Source organism: Falco naumanni, chromosome 5, assembly GCF_017639655.2.
Source record: "Falco naumanni isolate bFalNau1 chromosome 5, bFalNau1.pat, whole genome shotgun sequence".
NCBI classification, from domain to species: Eukaryota; Metazoa; Chordata; class Aves; order Falconiformes; family Falconidae; genus Falco; species Falco naumanni.
This window is the reverse complement of record NC_054058.1, coordinates 2537289-2563718: the sequence shown is the minus strand read 5'-3', so window position 1 is coordinate 2563718 and position 26430 is coordinate 2537289. Positions and strand designations below refer to the sequence as shown.

Below are 26430 nucleotides of genomic sequence, written 5' to 3'. Positions count from 1 at the left end.
CAAAAGGAAATCTCAGACTAAATGGTTACAGAGCATTTGTAGTAGCCATTAGCCTGGTGTAAGTCAGAAGCAACAGGATTAACGTGTGGGCATTATGGTTACGTACTCCATCCCAGCCGTGGCATTCCTGCCTCTGCATGAGTTGGGGGGCTTCTTCCAAGCAATTTTAGCTGTTACTTCACAAAATAACAGGACTGTAAGCCTTCACTTCCCAAAGTTAACACTGGAAAAACAAATTGCAGAAGTGTCAATGAATATTTGAACAGGTCCTCTTCTGAACCCCATATTTGTTTAGATTTTCTAAATCTGTTTAAAAGAAACATTCCCTTTAAAATGAAAAGGAAAAAAGGAAAAGAAAAAAAGAGACAACTATCTTTTCTTCATTCTCCTAAAACTGAACTGATTGAAAGGGTATGGGCTGGCCCCTTTTAATGCCCCACCCCATCAATATCTTCAGGTGCAAATTTAACCGTCAAAAAAAGAGAAAATATTAAAAAAAACTTTACTCAAAACCTAGGTTTCAGACTTGTAGATATTTTCTTCTCCAGACTTGCAGATTTTTTTCATTTTTTTGATGTCCACTATAAAGTTTTTTGCCCAGGTTTACTACAATGTAAAGAACAGATATATAAGCATTTCCTCACAATCCTAGATTTTATTGTTAATCATTAATAATAAAATGGTGGCTACATTAAAAAGTCAAATAAAAACAATATAAAAACATGGTCATTGAAGTATTATATACACACATAACAAACCAGACTGTAGTCTTATCACAGTTTTCTGTTGAATCAGAGAGCACACTTCAGTACACAGCAAATACAGATTCTGATTTCAACTTCAAATAGTCACTTTATATTTACTGTAAAAATATTAAATGAGATTTTAAAAAAAATCAATCCTCAAGTCCAGATGTAATCCCCAGTATGTTAACTGCACAGAACACACAACTTTTGGGAGCAACTGTAAACCACATATTTCTGATGCAAATTCTCACCCAGCAGGATTAGACTGGCTTCCTAATCTCCAGGCTGGTTTTGAATCTAGGTACCTTCCCTCCTCTCAGTCCTTCTTCATTTTTTCATTCCCGTATCTTGTGCAAATACAGAAAGTTTCACATGCAATTTCTAAAACCTCCCGTCTTCAGTGTATCTAACACTGATATCAGATGCTCATTTGTATTGCTACAGCGGCTTCAGTTGACAATCTTGTGAAAGATTTATTCGGTGAGAAGATGTAATATGACAGCAGCGTATCCCGTTCAGAAGCTCGTTCCCAGGACTTCCTATAGTGCTCTGTATGGTGTAAATACAGTAAGCATATGGACCTTTTCATACTAATGGCCCTGACATGAAAGCACTTCAGAGTTAAACTGTACATCTGGACAGAGGAACTACTGTGACCTAACTGTGGTTCATAAAAAAAATAAAATTTAAAATACAGGACTTGAGTGCAACTTCCTTTACATAACGTGCATTGACAATGCAAACCAGCCTTCTTCTTTTTGCTTTTCCACCTGCAAAAGAAGAAACCAGTTGAAATTCATACAACAGAAATTTCCCACAGACTTGCTGGTTAGTGCTGTCCTGTGTAGGATTGCTCCATACCAGCTCACTGAGACACAGCAATTTCTGCCGTCGGCACCACCTACTTTAGATACCTAGTTTAAAGCATATCTACCTTAAGTATTCCGAATTTTCCCTCTGGGCATGTATAACTTTGCTGTCAGGATAGGGAGTCTTGGACCCTAACTTTATTTCTCTTTATCGCTCCTAACTGAGGTTGTTTTGGACATCAGGAAAGATGGTATTAATATCTCCTCACGGTTGCCCGCAAACCTATAAACAGATCTATGGCTGGTTTACCAGACTGTCCTACTGCCTGCAGTTCCCCATGAAAGTGCCTCGCTGTAGTCCATTCTCCTCCTTGCACACTGGGAATCAGAAATCTAGACCGGGGATTTTTCTTTGCATTTGGATTTATTTATCTTTCAGCACCTGACCTGTGCAACAGGCTAGGCAAGAGCTCGCTTGCCTCCTGTGTGACTCTACCAGTACATCATAATGATTAAATTCTCGGAGCCATCAGTGAAAGACTGCCAGAGGTTCCCAGCTCTAATGCATGAAGATGCCATGGCAGAAAACATAGTTACAGGATTACTCGCTGGTAAGTAACAGCTCTGTGGCAGCAAACAACTAGTGTCACTAGCACTCCAGTCTCCCCTTACCAACTGTCTGGAATCCAAACTGTCATAAATCAATTACTATTAGCCTTGGTACATTTAAGGTAGGACGAAGCTCTCTCGCTTTCTTTACCTGTCTTGCTTTTTCCTTATATGACACCACAATCAAACTTTCTGGCTGAAGATTTTTCAGTCTTACCTTTGGCCTTTGGCTAACAGAAGTTAATTTCACGCTTTCTGATGTGGCACTTAGGGGTGAACAAGGTTTGCTGGAGTCTCCTACAGACCTGTAGACATTCAAAATGAGATTGAAAAAGTGAAAAATGGAAGCAACTACTAGAATTACGCCTCAGATCCTGACTTAGGACCCCTCATCAACAGTCCTCAACAACTCATGTCATCTGTCTTATGTCACATTGCAGGTATTTTAAATACAAACAATGGAAGTTGTGAAAAAGCTGTTGGACCTTTGTCCCACTTCCACAGAGTTGAGTGTGGTGAGGTCAGGGAAAGTCCGTGAAGCCAAAGAAAAAGATGGCAATTTTTCTATTGTGTTCAGGTTCTGCTGCATGGGTAATCAAGACACTTGAAAAATGAAATAGTAAAGGGTTAATTTTTACCTTCTTATACTGGTCATACTGGCAGGGGAAACACTACTTTCTTTGGAGCTGTCCATAGTGACTGTCACAGGCACAGACACTTCAATTGTCTTCCTTGCATTTTCTAGGCAATAAATAATAGCTTGATTCTGATGAGAACACAGCAATGTTTCATAACATTCATTTCATTTTCCCATTTTTTGAGGGGCAGCACCTAACTCCTCACAATTGCAGAATATTCACAATAGAATATACAAATCAGACACAAAACATCAGGCTAAACATCAACGCCACACCCACTCTCTGAAAATGACAGCAGATACTCAGAGCAACTGTGGACAACGTGAATGATTCTTCTACAGATTGATAAACTTTCTGGGTTTTGGCAATCAGAGGCTTAGAGACTTCCAATTTCTCTACTTTGTTCCTTTAAGATTTTACTTACCATGTTGAATTTATGTTAGAACAGCTGTAGAAGTGTTAAAAGTGTTATGATTCTGCTGCGTGAGTCACTGCACACGCACCTGCGTGCATATGCACACACACACTGTGGTCTCTCCTTCCCCTCAAGTCCTTCCCTTTATATGCCCTCTGTGGTTTAAGAAGGGAGAAAGGGCGGGTGTTCTAGACAGAGCATGTGTACGTGCTCACCTGCAGTTCTGCCTGTAATTACAGTGACTCCATGAAAAGATAAATCAGCCCTCACCTGCTGGAAAGTATTTTTGTTTCTAGTTACACATGGCAGCTAATCTGTGAATCCTGAATCAGCAAGAATATTCCCTTTACTAATTTACCTCTTCAGATGACTGGAAGCTCCAGTTATTTCTATTAGCACTGGCAGTAACTCAGCAAAGTAGTCTCATGGGAAGAGCATCAAAGACACCAAAAACCGAAATGTGGCTGAGAACTGGACAACCACTCTGCTGCGATGTTTAGAAGCCTGATTTAAATACTTAATTTTTTTATAAAAGATTCTCCGGCAGAGAGGATTGATCGAAAGCCCAGTTCTGCCCACCAGTGACTACGTAGCAGAGCTGTTCCGCAGCCAAGGACATAGCAAAGAACAGATTTACCATGAAGCACGGTATTTGCAGCAGACCAATTACTAAGAAACTAACTTCAGGAGAAGTTTAGCTGATATATTTTTATCTCTCTGAAGTAAGGAGTGTTTGTACCATACAGTCATTAACAGCAAGTGTACTGCTGACTGTACTGCTGACCGCAACCGCTGATCCATCAGGTTAAGGACAGAGAACTCTCAAAAGGGAAACAACATTGTCTTAATAGTTTTTGTTTCTCCTGAAGCTGGGTACTTACCGGCAAAATTTAGGGATGGGGGCAGAACAGGAGTGACCATCGGAGGTACCATACCGGCAGCAGCTGATTTCTGCTGGTCTATTAGCTGCAACAGTTTGTCACGTGCTTCTGTACTCTGACGATTCAGCTCTGCTATTCTTTCCTCCAAGCTCTTCGATACCATCAGATGAGTCTACTTGGATAATTGGATAATTACTTCCAATTAAAAACTTATAATTTTCACACTCAAGGAAAGCATGCAGTATATTCCAAGTACTTCTATGCATTTTAATTTTCAAATTGAAAGTAAACATCATCATTCATATAGCACCTCCCGTGAAAAATATGATTTTGTCCCTTTCACTTTCCTGTATCTAGGTCCTAACTGACTAAACACAACAGTATTTTAAACTGTTCCTACAAACCAGAAAAAACTGGCTATTGTCTGTATCATATACAGAAAAAAAACCCCAAACAACAACCCCCAACCATTCAGCAATTAATCACAATTAAGAAAAAGCTTAATCAGAGAGACACCTATTCAGGAGGGTATGGGGAAGCAAAAGCAGATTTCCAGTGAAAATATCATGGAACTCATCTTTAAACCAGGTTTTCATCCCACTGTCACCTCTTCCCCTCCACCTCCGGGAACTGATTCCACAAAAACAACACCTAAAGTTTGCATTGCCTTGTACATTATGCAACACAATGTGGAAAGTGACAACACTCAGCCTACATTTAAATGAGGAAAATTAAAATCTTTAGGATCCTTAATTGAATTCAGCCACTGTGACAGAAGTAAAGACAGTAGCAAGGGCAGGGATCAGGCAGTTCTGTGATGTTAACTCCACTCACTGGGGTGCCACCAAAGAGCTACTTAGTTGCAGATTAAAGGTTTTCTGTGTCAACTGAAGACTTCAAGTTCTCTCTTTCCCGAAGATTTAGGGATTTTCACCACACAGCAGGACTGACAAGACAGACCCGACTAGTGCATACACTATAATCAGGTTTTTGCAAGAGATGTACCTGCCCTAACTTTAATTTCATTGGCTTCTGGGTCACAGTAGCAGAAGAGATGTGTGGCATGGACTTAAATACGTATTTTACAAGCTTGAAAGAACCTCTAGGTTGGTGCAGTGCTTTCGCTGTTAATATTACCAAAGCTACAACAGTGATCACATTGCAATTACACCTCTTTTTGCAGCATAACTTTATCCTAAACTTTTAAATGTGCTGCATGCTTTTCAACACTTGTAGGTCCAATATGAGAAACTAATGTTGAGCTCTTTAGGGAATGACAAATACCACAAGTCTCCAAGCAAATTAATGAAAAAACTATTTGTTTTGCTACTCTTTTCCTCAAAACAACTGACAACAGGAAAGAAACAGTCTTAAAGCATCAGTAAGCTATGGGAAAGCAGATCAACAGAATGGGGAATCCAGCCTTCCCTTTCTGTTACATTCTCACCTGTCTTTCTGAAGAGCCTGAACTAGGATTTGCATTTCGTACTGGGCCTGGCTGGTACAGGCAGTCACTTGTGTCTTCAGAGCAGCCTCTGAATTTGCTCAGTTGAGCTTTAATTAAAGAGTTCTGCCGTGTGAGCTCAGCTATCTGTCCCAGCAGGTCACCATTTTGAAATAACTCTTCAGCTGTACTGTCTTTTCTAGTGTCACCTGGGCAGGACAGATTGATTTTCTCGTGGGAACTCTCCAAGTCTTTGTCTGCAGGAAGAGCTGGTTGCCTTTGAAAGATGAGACAGTTTTCCTCAGTCGTGCTCAGTGTTCTCAGGGAGGAAGGTGAGCTCCTTTCCTTGCACGGTTCTCTTTTGCTGTTTTCAGGAGACTGACAAACGGCTGTAAACACTACAAACAAGAAATAAAGGAACAGTAAGGAAAGACACGTGATCCTCATCAAGGAAACTACCAGTGATTTTATTGCATCAGGCTAGTAATAATCAAGCAGGAACTTGAATTGTAACATCCATCCCGAATGGTGTTATGTTACTGATCAAAATCACTCTATGCCAGATCCTGCTGCAAGAGCTCACCAGGTTTAGTACTTCCTATTGCAAACAGTCTCACATTTACATGATTTAATTAAAGATTGAGAGAGAAGATAAAGAAGATCAAACACTACTTCTTGGTTAGTCCTCCATTTTCCTAAATCCAGTTACCTTACCTAATAAACTCTAAGTTTGCATTTCAGCTCTGACATTCTGTAAGTATAAATATTATCCAGTACAAATAATAAAACAAAATAATAGAAGACTTTTGGCATATTAATAAACTAGCTATTTGCTCACCACCTAAGAAAGGGGAAGCACTCTGGTCAACAAAGGTAGCTAGGTATTTTTTGTGGTCATCATTCACTAACACGCCACGTATGGGTGACCAGATATGTTACAGCACTGTGAGCTGCTTTGTGTTAAGTCCAAGTTGGATTTTGTGATCAAAACCAGATTTTCTATGCTTTATATACAAAATAGCCCATTCTTTCCCAAGCTTTAGCTTTTGTCTCTTGAGCAGAGCATGGCATTTAAAAATTTACATACAAATCTGTTTTATGAAACAGTTTTCATAAAAGGAATATTCAAGAAGTTTTACATTTGTTGAGCCATTTAGCATCCTTAATGGTCTTCAAAGAGTAACAGTACATTTCTCACGTAACCAAATGGTAGCTAAATCTATGAATACAGTTTTATATTCTTGTTTCAAATGACAGCCAACATCTTGCAGTTCTCAATGGGACTGAAAACACGTTGCTCTTTGCAGAACACTACCTTTAGATCATTTCCTCCCGATTTATTGTGTGCTTCCTCACAGCACAGCAGCCCACCAAAAGGTTGAACTCGATACAAACTTCCAATTGCCCTGCCAACTCCTTAGAAATCAGATTTTGAGTTATTTTTTTTGACTTGGAAAAGACTTAGAAAGCAACACAGCTGAAAGCAGGGAAGAAAAGGAGAATGGAAGGCACAAAACCCCACTACTGTGCCCTACGTCCTGTCAGCAACCATCACGCTAGTCATAGATGCAATTATCTGCCTCTTGACATCAGAGGGTTACAGGGACCTAGCATATTCAGTAAGATGCGTGTGGTTACGGTGGCAGTTGCAGGAAGAGACAACTAATTTTGAGAGTCACATAGGATCCTCCCTTCTGCTCACTCCATTAAGTTGAAATGAGAAATACCTTCCCTAATCACCCCTGATGAACTTTCTTCCTCCAAATGACCAGAATTGAGCTACTGACCTATAAAACTCCTCAAGCCTATGGATACTGACACAAGACTGAGTTAATCTGGTTATCTGGCACCACATAATTTCACCCACAACTTCTTCAGCCACTTCCTGTGTTTTAAATGAAACTTAATGGAAACCCACTCCCGAAGTTTTAGAAAAACCTCTGCTAGAAATACTGACTCAAAGCAAGAGTACACAGCCTACAGACATCCTGGCTTGTCTGCAGCAGGGGCTGCAGAGGCATTTAATTTCCAGTCTTCAGTGGTCCCACCATTAAAAGTGATGGAGGCTGGATTCCACTATCAGCAGATGGAAATCTGAGATGATGCGCTGTATGTCACAGACAAAAAGCTACAGCAATCATACAGAAGTGACAATAAAACCAGTACAAAATAAAGATGTCGGTCTGGATTGCCACTGACAAGGCTGCAGACAGTAGATGAAGAGCTGCAGGGGACAGGGAGTCTAAAGGAAATCTAACACAGGAAGAAAAGAAATGTGTGTCTGGGTGCAGAAGTAGGATATAGTGCAAAGCATACATATTAAAAACTTTCCATAGAAAATACATCTCCAAAGGTAGCGTGAGATTGAAACATTAGCACACTACACAGGCTCCCAGAGTAACACACTACTACAGCCAGAGAGATCTCACCATTCTGGAAGGAAGGCAATTCCTGCCTGCTCTTCTGCCGGGGGGGTGACAAAAGCACAGCTGGCTGGAAAACGTGAGCTGGCAAGCTTCTACCCACACCACCTGAGGCACCTGGCCTTGGGGGAAACTTGAAAGAAAGTTCTTCCTGTGGGGCTTTCAGCGTATTTTCCCTGTTGCCTGCATCAGTCCTGGGCTCAGAATAGCTCAAATCAGGTTTTTCTAAAGAAAGAGACAAAGCAAGGATAAAAGTTAAAAAACCAAAACAAACAAAAAGGAAAAAAATCAGTTTTAGTGCAACAGCAGTGTAGGGAAAAATCTTATTAAGAACTCTTATGTTCAGGTGTCTGAAAAGACAGACTAGAGCGTGTTCCACACACACACTGAACTTCCTTCTGATCCCCAGGTACAGGACTCTCTCACTCGAGCATAATACAAGTCTTTACTGGCCTTTACTGACCAAGAAGAGGTCTTACATGTAGCCTCACAATTTCAGGATACGAGCAAAAGATCTGTTTGTAGCTCACGCACAAGACTTACTAGCACGTGACTTGTGAGTGTGGGAAAATTACTCTGGGGGAAATTAGAGAAAACTGGGACCTCATGGAAGTGTAGTATTACAGAAAGCTTTTTAGGGTAAAATACAGTTACCCCTTTCAGGACGGTTGGCATGTAAGGAGTCTACTTTACCATGGCTCCCTAAGCAATACACCCTGCCATCTTAGTACATGCTGACAGGGGTAACAGAGGGTGGAGAAGAGTGGAGACATCGTGGCCAAGCTCTGTTGTACTCCCTACAGGAATGGGAACCTGATAATACCACACAGCTGATAAGCTGCAGAGCAGTTGTCAAATGAAGAATATATGAGAAGATGTCTGCTGCTGAGCCAACAATTGCGGCAAAAATTACTTTCCTCAGATGAACACTGCTAAGTGTTTTATTGCTGAGAGAATTCCAGGGAGAACGGGACTTATTCGATATATGAATATATATAAGTCCCAAAGTGGGGAATTGTCATCTAAACTCCCAAACTACCAAACTCTGATTTAGTGTTTAAATATATGTTAAACAAATCTGTGTACAAAGTTTAGGTCAAACTGACTCTCTAAAGTTGTTAAAAGTGACAAATGAAGGGATTTCTAACCCAGGGAGTCAGCCTTGGGAAGGATGGGAAACAAAGAACGGATGGTGAAAAGAACACCGTTATCCAAGGTATGCAGAAAGAAGCCTCCAAGGGAGGAAAGTTCTGGCTGCAAGGGGAGACAAGCTGGTAAGGTGTTGCAATCCACTGATATTAACTTAAAATTAGTTGGAAGTAGGACAAAGATAATTGCGGCAGTGGGAGATCAAGACCTCTGACTCAAATAGTCCCCCCAACAGTGGGCAAAGGAGCACGCATAGTTAGTAAAAAGCTTCAACAGTGCTATCTGAGGATGCACACTAATATGCATTAGAAGTGAGAGAATTTTACACCAATCAGTAACAAAAATACGTATAACTAGAGTCACTCAAGCTCCATCTAAATGTAAAGAAGTAGTATAAGAAGTAAACAAAAGAGAGGGAAAGTTAGGGAAGAATCCGTCATAACTTCTGGGATCAGCTGATGGGCTGAACCTGTTTTCTCCCCATAGAGATGCCTATTGGGTAAGAACTTTCTTCTACAACTAACTCACGCTAGCTGTTACTAGGTGTACTGTTTTAAGCTTGTTTTGTGGTCAGTGTACTATCACCACCAATGTGTGAACTTTATCCTGTCACAAACTTGCATTTTGTGTAACAAAAACCTTCAGCTGAAGTTCACTTTGTGTTAAGTCTCCGCAGATCTGAGTAGTTGATACAAGGGATGTGACTCCATGATGCTGTCAGTGGGGGTCCCTGAATAGGTTGGTCGAATCGCCCTCTGACACCGTGGGCTGTCAAAATGCAGGGAGCGGACAGACTGGTCGGGCACAAGGGTCTCATCTTTCTTGGGAAACTGACAGGCTGATCAAATATAATGGGTTCGAGGAAACCCCCCGCTTTTCAACATGACAGTGAGGAACAGGTATTTAAGTGAGCTGCATTTGGTAATATTCTCCTGAGAAAAGCAGACCTAAACACTCGTCCTATATTATAAATTTGATGGCAACAGTGGTGGAGCAGAAAACAATCCAAAGCTTTTTCAAGCTCTCTGATGATCTTTTAATGACTTAATTAAAATCAGACATTTCTTCAGTAAAAAAAGAAGTTATTTTTCTGTATTTAACTACAACTAGTTTGTGTCTATGTTACCATCTATTTTGAATGTATCAGGGAGGCACAAAATGAAAAAAATGAAAAGTGAGACCACAGTAATTTTAATATGCTTATAACCACTGCTCTGGCAGTGCCATCTTTGAATTCCCCCTTCATGATTTTGTTCAGGGTATTTGTTTCCAAAAGAGAATTTAGTGGAAAATTAAGCAGAACTATCTGATCCCAAAATGCAAGACACAAAAAGCACCCTTCAAAGGCAAAAAGCCAGAAGAGGCTCTTCACATAAAATATTGTTTTGTGGTTCACATTACTGAGATTCTGAGATGGAATTTAAAACCTGCTACCGTTCAATGACGCTGGGAAGAAATGAGAAAGACCTTCCTGCTCTGCTTCACTGTGCAGAACTGCATTTCCAAAGTAACCTCCTCACATGACATTTGTCACTAATATCACCCCCACTCCTCCCAGCCACTCTTCCTCTCTCCAGAGAGGTCTTATGCTAACTTATGCATGGCTTCTAAAACTAGCCATCTGAAATGTTTCACATCCAGTCAGGTGCCTTAAGGGTACAAAAGATTCTGAAAGAGGAGGAAGAAGAATGATTTTTGTAACTTCAGGAAGCTTTCCCTCTGGAAGATGCATTTTCGTGAGAAGAGAGACCAATAAAGAAAGAAGATTTGGAAATTCTAGTCCTGCAGAATTTTTGAATAGGAGGGTTTGGGGTTTTGTTGTTTTTCAGGGTGGTTTTGTTTTTTGGGGTTTTTTTGAGGGGTGCTTTTCTAATTGGGCTTTTATATTTTGGGGTATGATTTTTTTTGTTTGCTTTTACAAAGTCTGGGTACATCACAAAAAGGGGATCTGGTATGTGGCTTCTTCCTGAGAACCCCACAGAAACAGTCAGTTTTTGAAAACAAAAGTGTCCACAAATCCACCATTTAACTAAGGAATACAAATAGCTTCAAGGAATCTTGGGATTCACAAAGTGTTTCTGACCTTGAGAGCAAAACTGACACGTTTAAACAACTGATTGGGAAAGAAAGTTGGAAGAAAATTCCCTAGTGAAAGAATGTTAAAAGTACAAGGTGAACCAGGTTTAGTTAATTTAGCCATCAGTGCTACTGCCTTAAATTCGCCTGCATCTCTGTTATATCTCACTCAACAGGTCACTCACCTCTGATATAAAGCCACAAATACCAAGTAACAGACTTCTGCCCGGTTAGTTAACAGGCCTCAGCAGCTGCTGTTTCTGGTCAGCAGCGACCTCTGATGTTTTATGGAAGAACCAATCTGACGCCGTCAGGCTGCCTCAGTAATAGAACGGTGAGATCCTGATTTGGTTGGCTTTGTTTTGTTTTGGCATTTTTTAGGACCCTCAGAATAAACCTGACTTTGTAAGCCATCTTAATGGGGGAAGGCTACACCCTTTTTTTTTTTTTTTTTTTTAAAATAACATACTATGTCTCACTTAAAGCTCAGGCCCAGGACTTGGCTAAAAAGTTAATCTTGAAGTCCTGACCCAAACAGAAGGATGCCAACAGGGATGGAATACAACCTGTAACATTGTTAAAAAATAACAGCAAAGTGCTTGTGCTCACAGCAGAGCCCATAGCATCTGAATTTCCAGAAGTGAGATTCATGCTCATGCAAGAGGTATTTATTCAAGCAGATACCTGTTAAATACCAGATTTTCCACTACAGGGACAAACTAGCCACAAATCCCATTTCATCCTTCACACATACATACACACACCTTGGCCGTTCACTGGACCTTTGCTTGCAATTCCAAAATGGTTTGGACTTTGTTCTCTTCTAGGTTCTACCAAAGGGAGGCCTTTAAATGCTTGTGTGAGAGATGTCAGCTGTTCATCTGTTACCGTCATGTATTGCTGAAACTTCTTCTAAAGGAGGAAGAAAGAGAAAGAGATTTGTATTTTAGCAACATGAATTAGAAAATTACATACTACAAGCAGCCCTGAGAAGAAATTTGGCCTCTTAATACCACTGCATGAATCTGGAATCTGTAGGATTCCAGTGAGGTGTTAAGTATTAGTGTCTCCATGCTTCTCATTTATTTCCCCTCCTGACTCAAATAAATTTTCTGGTTTTCCTTTTCCTAATTCATGATGCCACTTCCTCTCCATGCTTGCTTTATTGCTTCATTCCCAAATGTAACCACTGAACAAATCTACCTCCACTGCAAACCGAAAAGAAGGAAATGTAGCATTACATCTAGTCTACTCTGTTGCTCCAGTAGTGTTAAAAGTATAGAAGCGTGGAGGAAGATGCTTAAACTTTTACATTAATAAAGTAAAGCTCAGTTTCATGGAACTAGCATTTTCTCAGGCTTTAAAGTTAAATGAAGATAAAGTATTGGCTTTTGAAACATTCTTTTCCCACACCTCACACCTGCTATTATAATTCCCAGGCTCCTCATCCAATTTCATAATTTTCTTTCTGTTTGTTGTTAAAATCTCTTGGAACGTGAGACAATGCATCTCAGTCAATATTTGCAACACAACTCTGTATGCTAACAAGTCATCCTGATGGATAAGGAGTAAGGGGGGCTCAGTACCTGCATAGTAACGTTTTCTTCCCTCACTAGAAGTATTTCTGCAGTCAGGGCATCAATCAGCTCTCTGTGTTCGTTCAACATCTCCTCATGCTGCTGCCTCACCGCCTCTTTCTCGCGCAGCTGCATTTCACTCTTAAGAGGGAGAAAAAGTTAAAAACCTACTATAAATCAATACAGATTCATACTTGGAAACAGGAATGGCTCAATATGACATTATATTGTAACAGCTCTTCCCACTATTGCTAAATTGACTTCATTACTTTCATGACAAAATCTGGTTTTCAGGGCTTGAGAACTGTCAGACAGATGACTATTCCTTCTTTGTTAATCCACTACACTGTAGGGAATCCTATACATCCTTGTTCTTCTTTACAACCTTTACAGGCTGTAACAAGCAGCATTGTCTCTCTACACTGATAGAATTTTTTTTTAAGTCACTGAATCTTCATGCAGTAATCAAATAACTCTAGGTGTGCTGATGCTTGTCAGTATCTTGTGCTACTTGTGCCTATTCTTTAGTTTCCTTAATTCATTAATGAAGACAAATTTGACTAAATAAAGAAGTACTTGCTTTCTAATGTTTTCCCTCAGAGAGAGAAAAAGGTCTAGAAGCTGGTTTTTGTTGGTTTTTTTTTAGAGAAGACAAAAAGGTTTATTTGTTAAGTAATCCACTTGAGCATGAGGCAAAAGATCTTCTTTTTTTTTTACTGTAAAGAACTTCTTGTCCTCTAAAGATATTCTCAATCTATTATTTTAAGGTAGACTGCTGCAATAGCCAGGCTTCCTGTACAAAAGAATCCCTTCCACCTCCAACAGGTAAATGGAGTACACAACTGCCACTTTTTGGACCACTGTAACTAAAAGGGTGGAGGTTACAGTCACATAAACATGTCAGAATTAGCAAAAGGAGCCCTTCCCCAGATGGGTGCCTGCATTTACTCAAAGCAATCCCTGAATAAAAGAAATATGTCACACCTCCAAAACATGAGAGATCCTGAAAATCAGCTGGGGTACTCTTCTCTGCTGCCAGACAGAATGAGAGCACGAGCTGCCCATAACGTGCCATAGATTAGTTTGTGCTGGCATTGGGACCAGAGGTGAAAAACCACCAAAGAAGAGACAAAACGACTCTGCAGCCACATAAAGTGAATGAATAAATAAATATTTTTGAGAATAATCACGGATACTGTCACCAGACACAAAGACAGGCAGACAGACCTCCTTTAGGCATATCAGAGACGAGGCATCCATTTTCTGGTTTTCTTCCAAACAGAGAGAACAGCTTTTCTGTATTGATCCAAGTGAAGCAAACTGACACAGAAAATGGGAAAAAAAAAAGAAAAACCCCATAGACAGTCCTATCTTTTCTGAAACCAAAGACAGCACAAAATAAGGACTTAACCCTGGTAGCAGTGATGAAGCCTACTGATGCCTTAGATCACCTGGGCAAGCTATTCTGTCTACTCACCCTACACAGCACTAACCTAGCCTTGCAGGAAAAGTTTCTAAGCAGCTATACACCTTACATTTACACATGGGGAGAGCATAAGGTAAAACAGCTGTATATATCCATTCCTACCATCAGCTAGGGTTTGGGTCTGGTATACCCTGAAACAAGTACTTTCATTCCAGGCCACTGCTGGAATAATCACATAATAATCATGTAAGCTTTAACACTGCATCACAAAATGCCGAGCACAGATAAAGAACACAGTGCCACAGATTAACGTAGTATGTGTCTACTCTAACTCTTCGCCCTGTGAGTCTGGGAAAAAAACCAGCATTCTTAGCAGAATGGAGGAGGGAACAATTAATTATCACATTTGGCATATGATATCAAAATTCATTTAGAAACCAAGTCAGGTTTATCCACTTCCCTTTAAGAATTTCATATAGTTTAGCAAACATTTCAGATGTTTCTTTTTCCCCTTTCCTCTATTATCTTCTTCTTGCAGACGCTGATTTTTTAATCACTTAAGAAAAATACTTTCATGCAAGATTCAGTAATTCAAGTTTCTCTTCCTACTTTTTATATATACTTTTGAGAATAAATTAAGCAACATCCTTTATCACAACTCTTCTGCATTCAGCTTTTCTGCAGCAAAGCTGGAAGATATATTTTGCTTCCCAGAAGAGGAAGGGAATCTTTCCGAAAGCTTCAAAACCTCTTGAAGATCCGTTGTTTAGCTAAAACAGAGGCTTTTTAAATATCCGCTGCAGTCATTGTCTTGAAATGCATTGACAGCTATAATTCAGTCATTGGAACTTTGCTCACTCTCCTGGCTAGGCAAGACTGAAGCACACAGGACAGAAGTGCACACAAACACTCGGTTTATTCCTAGCATCACAGGGATCAGATTTTAGGAAATACTCAGACAAGCTCTGCTTCCTACCAGCACATTCTCAAATTCTAATTGTAATTTAAGCTCCATGAAAAGCAGGAAAATCACTGAAAATTATGTATGCACACTGTCTGTCTTGAGCAACTCTGAATACAATCAACCACACTTTGTAGCTTGAGTGACTTCTGCATACTTCTACTTATGAATTTAGGTAGTAAATTTATGAAAGTTGCAGACAATTCTGCAAGCAACAATCAACTCCTGGAAGGAGGGAACAGTAACACATCTATTAAAGTGGAAACAATATCACAGAGGTACTCAGTAAAAACTGAGAATACAAAATACATCTTTCAAAAGAAGTAGTCTCATTAAACACCCAGACTCCTTGGCCTTCTGTCTTAACAGGAGAAAAGCTTTAAAGATACATCAGATGTTACTTTCTCTTTACAGACAAAGGGAAACTAGATAGCATCGCCTTTGGGAGGCAAAGGAAGAAAACTAATTTGTACATGAGGCTGTGGTTAATACTCTGATACAACTCTAAACATATTTAAATAACAAATTTTACATTATTTCTATTGGTATTTTTTGCTAATAGCCACTGAGAGACCTTCACTGCAGTCAGCTCCTCCCTTTCCGCTAGGCATACCTGTTGCTAACAAATTAAAAGTTTTAACTCCTAATTGCATGCAATCCAAATAAAAAGCAGTGATCATCAGACTTCACAGTAAACTGACTGGGAGCCAGGAAAGACCAAAGTTCACATCTGTAAAGTAATTTTATATCCTTTTTCATTCATTCTACAGAAGCAATTCAGAGTCTTCTCACCTCTTTGAGGTAGCGCATCAAACGACAGAGAGCATTCACCAGTGACAAGGTAAACCCAGCGAGGCCTTCACTTCTCTCAGTTTTTTGAACCTCACGACCTGTACATCGCTCATATTCCTCCAATTCATGCTCCACTTCATGTATCATGCGGTTGAGAACATCTAGGCTGGATCTGCTGTCCCTCTGAAGATCAGCGGGGACTGAATTATCTGGATAATCATTCCTCCATCTTGCAGAGTTCTGTGCAGCTTGTTTTCTTTTCACTGAGGGGGAAAGTGTCGTTGGAATTTCAACTTGTATAGAGAGCTTTGCAGTACCAATGAAATTACATTGTTTATTGAAGTAAATCAAAGGAAAGGCCCTCCGTTGCCCTGAGCTGAAATGGACCATCAAAAGAACACCCTCAGTTATCCCAGTTATTTTCAGATCATCAAAAAATGCATTTTCTGCCACCACATTAGTACCTCTCAAGTATGACTGTGTGGTCCTTTTATCTTAGATACCTGTTTATACTTTCCTCCTTCTCAGTTAAAAGCATGGAAACAGTTTGCCAATGAACAGCCAGCTAAAAAATTCAGCTGCTTCTGGGTGTCATATTTAGTGAGCAACTCTTTTACAAACTGTAACACGAAAACAATTGTATCTGATGTCAGTCCGCACATACAAATGTGTGTAGAATATGGGGACTGAAATGCATGATAGCCTGTGCAGCACAGAATAGAAAGCTGTATCAGAAACAGAAAAGCCCTGCACAGGAGAGAACTCCACAGCTAGCAAGGTAACGGGTAGCATCAAATCAAAAATTCCCAAATTTCTGTGGACTTCACTTTGCCAAGAAACATGCAGAATACAGAGGAATACACTACACAAGGGGCTGTGGAATGTCCATCCTTAGAGATGCTCAAAACTCAAGACACACCCCCCGCCCAAATCAAACTTCAGTCAGCCCTACAATGATTTCCAAAGACCCCTTTCAACCTGTACTTGCTTATGATATTAAGGATCTTGGTCAAAGGGAGGTATGTTATTTGTAAAAGTACTAAACTTTTTGCTGCAATTTGCTTTTGTTTCTTTAAATTCGGGTTCAGCACTTGTCTCACAGTGTAAGTGGAGTCTACAGTCTCTTCTTTGTCTTCATTCTGAAGTCTTGAATGGATTCTTTTGACTACATTCGTAGCATTGAGGGCTGATTTAAACGCAAAACAAAACAAAAAATACACACATGAAATATTTCAGGTACATTCTTAACTGTAATATAATTTTTTCAGAAGAGCTGGCTTTTTAGTCTGAAAATTCATCTGAGCCAAATTAGCATAGATATGTGTCTGTTTCTCACCCCCACCCAGAAAAGAAATTCCAGACAGGATCCTGTGAACAACCTAACAACATTTGAGAGGCTGTGATTTGGCAAATCCAACCTGACTGATCCAATGATGGAGAAACAGTTGTTGGAGTCAAAGGCACACTTGATTCCTGTGATAAGGTAGTCTTCCTCCTATCCTTTTCAGCCCACAACTGAGAATTCTCCAAGGAATTTTCTTCTCTCAACAACCGAAGTAGCCTACATTCAAAACAAGTGTAACAGTGAATTATAATAGGAGAATAGCATGATTCTAGATTTCTACAGTCTAGAAAGAGCTTTTCAAAATATCTGTAACTGCTCAGGTGAGCTCCCTACTCACATTCATTCTGAGAATGAATGTTACAACAGAGGCTTTCCCTAGAATCCCGAGGTCAGGAAAAGAAGACAAAGGGAAACAGAAAAAGTAACTTAACTATACCTATGCAGCACCTTTTTAACTCCACCTATTTCCAGTGTTAAGGAGATGGAAGCCTGAAGGGATAGATTTGTACTGACCTGCCACAACTGATGCTGGATTTGAAATTCCGAGAGTCATGGTGTCCATCTTCTGACTGATAGATCGATAATGCTTCCTCTTCCACTTCATTAAGAGCCTTTTCAGGAGACAAAGAAAACAAAAGGGACTTCACAGTAATTTCAATTTGTTTTTTAGGAAGAAGTTAAGAGATCCAAATTTCTGGAATTGTTTCAAGAAAATACAGAAACCTTTGTTTCAGTCTGCACCTCAAAACAAAATTAAAAAAACCAAACCAAACAAAACCACATCCCTCTGTGGGAAGAGTTTTAGGGAATATTAGTACCTAAGAAATACTGATGCTGACAATGATCTCTGAACACAACACAGCAAGTGATTAATTAAATATCCAATATTTTATGTGAATTATTTATATTAATTCAGACTACATATACTGTAGGATAAAAAAAAGCTTTACCAAAAAGGTGTACCAAAACAAATACAGAGATATAGCAGGCAGAAGATGGAAAAAGCAACCTAAATTACAGCACTTCTAAAATTTCAGCCATTTGACATCACAAGCTAAACAACCTTGTAATGAGATATGCAAAACTACGTTTATATTCTTTGCGTAAAATGCAACCAGAAAAAAATACAATCCTACATACCACATTCACAGAAAAACTTAAGCAATCAAATTTGGAATTAGGGTTCCTCAAACTACCAGGTTTCTGTGCTTCTGGGTAGGCTTCCATCAGATACCCTTTAACTATGATTTTTGTAGGCACATAAGGAAAACAAAATCTCACAGAAGCTCAGCAGACAACTATCAGTATGCTTTTCTTTTAAAAATGTAAGCCTAATCTGCAGCATGCATCCAGTGATACAGCTTACAAAAATGCTACAGTTAACTCTTCATATTAAAAAAAAAATCAAAAAAAAAAATCACACAAAATATGTGACAGAAGTACTGCAACTCAAACTGCAGATATTTGCACAATATGGTAGGAAAGAGGATTAGAGAACCATGAGAATATGGCACCATCGTTTCCACTCCCACAGCCCTTTTGGTCTTCAGTGACTGTTTCCTGGGAGTGTCATATGCCTGTTCTCAAACCACAGGGAACATTCCTGGTACAACTCAGGTCATGAAAAGAAAACAGAATGCAAAGGCTCTAAACGAAACTTTAAACAAATTAAAACAATTAAAATAACTTTTTAAACAAATCTAACTAATTGTAAAGTAATGCAAAGTATTAAAAATGAAATTTGTAGGACTCATCAAGGCTGTGGGGTTAACTGGGTTACATTTACATGTGCATTATCAGAAAAAAAATTGCAGCCAAACTGGCTATATCGCCATATATGCAGCCATAATTAGAAAATCAGAGGCATATTTCATAATGTAGCAATTAGTTAAGTGACACAGAAGTTGTTTTTTTAGCCTGTAGTTACTTTTTTCTCTTGCTGATAATTCCAGCATTTAAAAGGGAGAGCATGCCAATATGAGAGCACTTCTATGAGACGTAGTATGTTTGTTTCTCATATTCAAAGGTTAAAAAAAAAATCAAAAAATCACGATTCCCAGAGCCTCACTAAACAAACTCACCTCCATTTAAAACCATTTTCCACATATGTTATCAACATGGTTGATACAATGCACAAAAGACAGGTGCAGTTCTGCTTGGAAACTCTACCTTTGAATATTCTTCTTTTGGGCAAACAAAAAGGCCACAGGAGATGCATGGAACAGAACATACATTACCTGGGAATCCATGACAGATTCACTAAGGATGGAAAGTTGAGTGGGAGGATCATATGTTTGTACAATGGGTCCTTGGGACGATTCTATGTCACAGTTAGGAGCCATTGTTACATTAGGGAAACCTGGAGGAATTAGACAAAACAGGGAAGAAAACAGAGGACACTATCTGTATGTCGTAGGACCAACAAGCAAGTTCTCGTACTTTGCACAAAAAGGGTCACAGGGACATACGTTGCTTTAAACACTGGCAAAGGTCTACCATGGAGTTATCTTAATACACTCAGCTGTGTACCAGGCTTTTGTCCTTCTCACCTGTGTAAATACCCTTGTGCAGAAGCAGTGTAGTAGATGAAACAGTCATTATAAAAGAGAATGGCAGCCTACAGAAAAAAGAACCTAAGTTTAAGATTTCACGTGCAAACAGCCAGTCCTGCCTTCCAGCAGCATAAAGATCCAAAAACCAGGATAAGAAAAGGAAAAGCCGTGTTCACAAATTGCTGATAAATCTTCAACAACATCCAAGAGCAAGCAGTCAACCCATGTAGCAATAAGAATCAGAACTACTACAGTGGCTCAAACTCATTACGGGCCAGTAGCCTGGCTGTGGAAATGCTAAGTGTGAGGTGTTTCCCAGTAAGCAATCTGAAATTCCACAATGGACTGATACAGTAGAATAACCGGCCATGGGTTGCTCTCCCCTGCCATGGGAGGTGGTGTCCTCATCTGCGTTTCACCCGACATGAACAGGCTCAATCATACTACGTTAAATGATGAGATGAAATCAGTTAAAAAAATATTTTGCAAAGCAAGATTGTTTATTAAAAACAAGGAGATAATCTTAAATGTACTACCACACATAAATGAGATGGTCTACCTGTTCGTGTGCGAGGAGCATCCCCAAAGTCTTTTGCCACAGCCATAACCTGATCAGATCGTTCCAATACATCTTGCAAACAGTACTGATCAGACAGAATCTGAAAGTATAGCATATAAGGAAATATTTCATACTAAGCAGACCAGTTTTTCCCGTTTTTTTGGTATTGTTCTAAACAGTTTGCAAAAGAACACTCAGCCAGACACTGTTTGCAAAGTTGGTACTGTGCAATAAGAACCTAATCAAGACAGATCAGAAAACTATGCCTCAGAGTGACTAGAATTCACCTTTTCTTTTTTCTGAAAAATTAAACAGTTATTACTTCCAGGACTCCCGTCAGCACTGACTTTCCCTTTAGAGCCAATACTCTTTACTCCCTTCTCCTTCCACCCTGACACAAACAAGAAGCTGGGTGCTTATGAGACTTATCAAAATGAAGACATATTAGCAATGAAAAAAAATATCAGTATGTATCCTCAAATCATTTGATATCAATGTTGTTGAGCTGAAGAACACTTATCTACATCTGACAGACACCCCAAAACTGCACTCCATGATTAGATCCAAACCAATTCAGGAAGACTTGTTCCATTCAGCCTCAACTATTGAAAATCCTGCCTAAAAATTAAGCCACCTACCACCACAAAAGTTTCAACAGATATAAACACAGCTGACTACATCTAGCATCAGAAGACATTTTGGGAATCTCCACACACTTCTCACAAAGTACAGCTGTTGTATTCAAGGTCTCTCTCCCTGAGTATTTGAAGTCCATCGCTGGTACCACACCAGTTCTCTACTAAGGAGGAAGGTCTTGGAGTGCAAAGCAAGAGGTATTCAGCTACTATGAGCCAAATGGAGCCCACTGGGGACATGGCTTCATGGGAAAAACGCAACTCGAAACTCCTCACTCACTCATGGCTTCATTCATATAGCTGGAAATGGCACACTAGTAAAATTATATCCCACAACCTGGGAAGAAGGTAGTTATTCTTAAATATCTGAGAAGAGACCAGATATGTAAGTGACCTCCACTTCATTATGGTTAATCAAATTTAGCTGGAGAGACTGCAAGTGCTTTAGAAGATCCCACTGAAAAGACAGGATCACGTATGCCTTCCTTGAGAATTGAGTGACAACTCTTGCTCCCCCAGGAATCCTAAGAGGAACTGGTTTGTAACAGTTTCAGAGCAATATATGCTCTTATTTCCACATAATTTCTTCCAGTGTCCATTAATCAGTTTGCTGGTTTATATTCAGCCTCATTCCAAAAAACTCTAGGCAGTGGAATGCTACCTGTTTCCCCCTCACCTGCTATTTTACTATGCTTTGTTATGTCAAGAAGTTTCCGTGCCTTTCTAGTCTTTTGATCCTGAATTACACTGCAGGGTATTACACTTCTCCTCATAACCAATTTAGTAAATCAGTGAATATTCATCTTTCAATTACCTCATGTGTCTACTCTTCCAAATCACTATTCAGTTTTCACACTTGATACTAACTAAATCTAGTCTTTCCATTTAGCCATCTGACATCAAAACAACACGTGTTCAGACAAAGTTATGCCAGATCTGCAGAAGAAAGAAAAAAAGTTTACCTGTCCCAAAAGATCACTCCTTTCCCTAAGGCAATTAAAACTAAGGTGACAGGTTTAATAAGACAAAAATTATCCTAATTTGTTTTCACCTTCCCTGCTAGATCTCTTTCAGCATCAGCAGGTTCCTAAGATTCACCCTCCAGCTGAACACATGATAAACATTTTTAGCGCATTGTTCCCAAGGTACATTAGCCCACATTTGCTTGTGATCAGCAGAAAACAAAGTGATACCAGCTTCTAACCTCTCTAGGCCCATTTACGTGCCCTCCACAAATTCACTAAGTGCTGTACTTTGTCTCAGTCTAGTATCACCTATGAATGTCATTAAAATTCATTTTCCCTCCTGTTTCAGATTGTTATCAAAGATAATTAAACTGGACTAACCCTAAAATCTCCCCACTGTGATAATATATTCACCACCTACCCTTCAGTGCAATACACTAACATTATTTTAAAAATAAGTTGTTACAGGACAAATCAGTGTGGTACCTACACAGTGTAGCATCCACAGTTACAGAGGTGAACTCATACTGGTTTTTCATTCAGATTTTTAAGCAGAAAAATGCCCAAAATACTACAATTTTTGCTTATCCATTTTATAACTCTTACTCTTTTTACCCTTCAACTTACAAGAAAAAACACACTAGTAGCAGCATCTTCCTAGTTTTTGTCTCTGAGTCTTTTCCAGTTGAGTTGGATTCAAGGGGCTAAGGAAGCTATGCTCACAGCAATAAAGGAAAAAAGATCACCAAAATAACAGAGACAAGGTGACAATCCACAGTGCTCTACTGGGAGACACAGACTGAGAAGTCCCTCTAGCCACTCTGAACAACAGGACCTAGCAATTACCAAGATTTAAGCCAGGGTCAGGCAAAAGCAGTAACTCTCTTCCATTGATTTTATTTTTCTCTACACACAAGAAGATTCCAGTGTTCCGAACATCAATGGCTAGCTGGGTTTCATCTTGCATGGCATCACCTCCTTTAGTCTTCCTATCAGGAAGCATTTTTCCTCTGATTCAGAAGTAGACACAGAATATGTCAAATAGAGTCATCTCTTAAATATGAAGGGAAAAGCCACTCAGGAGGATTTGAAATTCACACATTGTCATTACAAATGGCAACAAATACAGAAGACTATTTCCTAACCACGAGTTTCACAACTGCAAAATACCAAAGTCACATAACAGGTAGCCCAGCCAAATCTTATAGCAGGTAGTCTAATGTACCTTTGTGATACGTTATTTATTTCTGCACGGAAGTCTTACTGAAACTAGCCTGCTACTACAAATTAGAGAAATTTCTATAAAAAGTCCACAGCTTTTTTAAATACTCCACTTTTCCTGCACTTGGCAGAAAAGTATGAAAGTAACAAAGGTCAAAAATCAAAAAGCTTGATTAGCACAATATCCTTAACACAAAAATTCTACCACGATTGCAGAGAAACAGGTGTCAAACAGGAATCTAGAAGGTGACCTTCAATTCTAAGTACTTTTGTTTGTTTCTGTCTATGCTTGAATGTTCTCAGAGATCAGAAAAAGACTTCTGAAAATTTACAAAAGACAAAAGCAAGAAAAGGTTGGTGATGGTTAATATACTACACATTTACAGGACTACCAGATCACATTTATTTTAACTGCTAGGTGAACACTGTTCACCATCACTCTTACTCTTTACCAGCAAGAACAATTCTCATTTTGTCCAAGTGCTGCTGAGGTCTGAAAGCTAATAACTACGTTTTGAGAGCAGTTTTCGTAACATATGGCAAGGAGTCACCTGCCAAGCGAAAGAAAAGGATGTCTACCACTGAAATCCCTGTTCAAACAAGTGACAGCTACTGTCTCTGTTAGCTAAACTTAGGTTTGCTGCTATAGTTCAATATTCAAAAGCAAACTAAACAATGTGTTTTCAGAGTGCTTCAAAATGCCTAGAGAACAAGCTTTTTGATCCTGAGATGACAAACTTATCTGCTAGCAGCCATAGCTCCTCAACCTTTATTGTGTCAATTTTCCTTCCAGACAAGCTCTTCCTTACCAGCTTCTTGCCTCACCCTTTCAGCCCCTAAGACTCTGCATTTTCTCTGTTTAAACAAGCAATGGCAGATAAGAATGTCCCTCCTAGAAACGTTCACATTTCCATCAAAGAAAAACACTAGTCAGGAGGAGGAAAAGGCAAGATAGCAGTAAGAACGCAAAGAACACAGATACTTTTCTAAACACACAGTTTAACCTGCAAACAGTTCCTGTTCAGACACAAACAGGCTCCCTGAATCGCAGAGGGCATAGCCAAGCAACAAGGATGAAACGTGCAACTGTAGATCAGTTAGTACATTAGAGAGTCTATTCCAATCATTGCATACACACAGCACACAGAGGTGGAAGAGTGTAAGCCCATACAAATCAAGTTATCCAACAAAAGGAGCAAATGTTAATCTATGTGAAACAGCAGTTTTCCACTACTGCTGCAAATCCTCTGCACCAGGCTGAAAGTGCGGATTTAGCTCTCACCTCACGCATCAGAGTCAATTTCCTTTTCTCCAAGGAATCAGCAGACAGTTGTTTTTGCTTCTTCCATTTTCTTTTCAGAGCTTTTTCTTGAAGTTCCAGATGCGCTAGTGCTTTGTTTTTTGATTTGTGTATTTCATGGCGACGCAGCTACATAAACATAAAAAAACCCATTTCAAAACCAAGGGACACTCTAAAGCAAAATCTGCAGGGCAATGCTAAAAAGCTCTTCTTGATTTTATCATTCATGTGCCAAATACTACTTATGTTAACTTCATGGCAGTATCAATGACAGCCTCACAAACATCCAGAAGTGTAAAATGCCAATCAGTACCAGCCAAATTTAAAGCGGCTCCAAAAGTGAATGAAGCAAGTCTCATGATTTCCACCTGTCCTAGACCACTGACTCAGCAAAAGTTTTCTCAGCTGTAAAGGGAAGAAAAAACTGAACACTACCACCTTATAATATGCATAAAAAGAAATAATGCATTTTCCTGATTTAACACTGTCAGTCACCAGAGATATTCTCTCTCTTCATCTAACAATTACATATACATATGTATTTTTTCAATTTAATAAAAATTAAACAGATTAAATGTGTGAGGTGCTTGCTAAAGTGTCTGGAAGCTATCAAGCCAAACACTTACAGAGTCAAGTCTATCTCTGCTATTGTGTGCAAATGTCCTGCCTAATGTGTCAAAATTTAGAAACAACAGCTTATACCGCCTATCCCAATAATCAGTGCTACCAAGGAAAATGAAATGTAGTTCACACATATTGTGATGAACAGGTCACCCAGTATAAAGAAATTATATTAAACCATTTAAATGAAAATTGAGTAACCTCAGAATTAGACTCCTCAAACGAAGCATGTCTTACAGTCTTTCCAGCAGAGATAAGACTTAATTCCAACTAATCCACTGAGGTTTTATGTATTTATGTTTTTATGCTTTTACGATGGTATACAGTTAATAAAATCCATGGCTACTGCTTCCCAATGGAAACAGAAAACTGGAAAACACCAACTGCCAGAGCTGGGGATGCACGACACCAATTTTTTCAGAAGCTTAAAAACGGCAGACTAAACTGGCAGACGGTACCCTGCAAGTATGGCAAACACTTATGGCAGATAACCACCTACATCTCCTTGCCACGGAGAAGGAGCAGTGTTATACTTACAATATCCTCAGGAGTCGCCCGGTGGACGGTCAAATCTTGGACGGTGCTCTGCAAACAGGAACCAGAGAACACATCAAACCCCAGAACGGAGGAAAAAACTGGAATTATTTTTTTTTTTTTACGTTTCATTAAAAAAACACAACCTTTAAACTACAATATAAACCGGCAAAGGTGCATTTTTATGGCACTGTAAAGCATTCCACCCCAGCGAGGCAGGCAGCAGCAAAAAGGACACGGTTATCAGGGAGCTCTGAGGCGCGGGCAGCCAGGCGGGAGGCCTAACCCCGCGGGCCCACGGAAGCGAGCGGGGCCTGTCCCCTCCGCGCACACCCACCTCTCCTCACGGTATCCCGCCCACGGCCACACAAACCCGGGTCCCTCCGCTGCGAGCCCCTGCGGAGGTCTGTGCCCGCTCAAGGCTGCCCGGCCCTTCCCCAGCCGCCAAAAGGCCGCAGCGCGCCCTGCGCGCCGCCCAGCAGAGCCAACCGGCCGCCGGGCCCGCCTGGCTGCCCGCAAGCCGGAGGAGGAGCGGGATGAGGCGGCGGGGCCGCAGAAGGCCCGAAGCCCGGGCTCGGCACCCGGCGAAGGGAAGCACTCACGTCCCAGTCCCGCTTCGCCGCCGGCTTCCTCGGGGCCTTCCTGCCGGGGCCGCGGGGCCGCGGGCCGCGCAGCACCGACATCGCGGCGAGGGGGCGGGCACGGCGCGGCGGGGGCTGCTGCGGGTTACAGGCCTCCGCCCGCCGTTGCCA

General features: G+C 40.2%; 1 protein-coding gene across 7 annotated transcripts; it reads right to left on the bottom strand.

The window, feature by feature from the left end:
- Positions 1–635: 635 nt before the first annotated feature.
- SPICE1 (spindle and centriole associated protein 1) lies at positions 636–26430 on the bottom strand. 7 transcript variants are annotated; one of them, XM_040595314.1, is made up of 18 exons: positions 26281–26427; positions 25682–25729; positions 24506–24652; positions 20403–20502; positions 19529–19650; positions 17805–17902; positions 17365–17507; positions 16992–17132; positions 15947–16209; positions 13995–14087; positions 12777–12908; positions 11955–12102; positions 7972–8190; positions 5546–5940; positions 4099–4270; positions 2803–2905; positions 2382–2469; positions 636–1516 (listed from the first exon to the last, which is right to left on the bottom strand). In XM_040595314.1, exons 1-18 carry the CDS (start codon positions 26359–26361, stop codon positions 1463–1465), a joined length of 2547 nt encoding a protein of 848 aa, XP_040451248.1. In that variant the 5' UTR covers positions 26362–26427; the 3' UTR covers positions 636–1462. The 7 variants fall into 7 exon arrangements, with proteins under 7 accessions (XP_040451248.1, XP_040451253.1, XP_040451251.1 ...); XM_040595319.1 differs by lacking the exon at positions 26281–26427 and adding an exon at positions 26016–26215; XM_040595317.1 differs by lacking the exon at positions 7972–8190 and having other exon boundaries at positions 26281–26430.

Bases quoted from the DNA above. Each gene is read 5' to 3' on its own strand.
- SPICE1 (XM_040595314.1), bottom strand. From the start codon at position 26,361: ATGTCGGTGCTGCGCGGCCCGCGGCCCCGCGGCCCCGGCAGGAAGGCC. The intron at 17,133-17,364 runs GTTGGATTTGCC...CGTTTAAATCAG, and splicing joins TCCATCATTGGATCAGTCAG to CCCTCAATGCTACGAATGTA. The intron at 12,909-13,994 runs GTCTGTCTGCCT...CTCCCTCTTAAG, and splicing joins CTCTGATATGCCTAAAGGAG to AGTGAAATGCAGCTGCGCGA.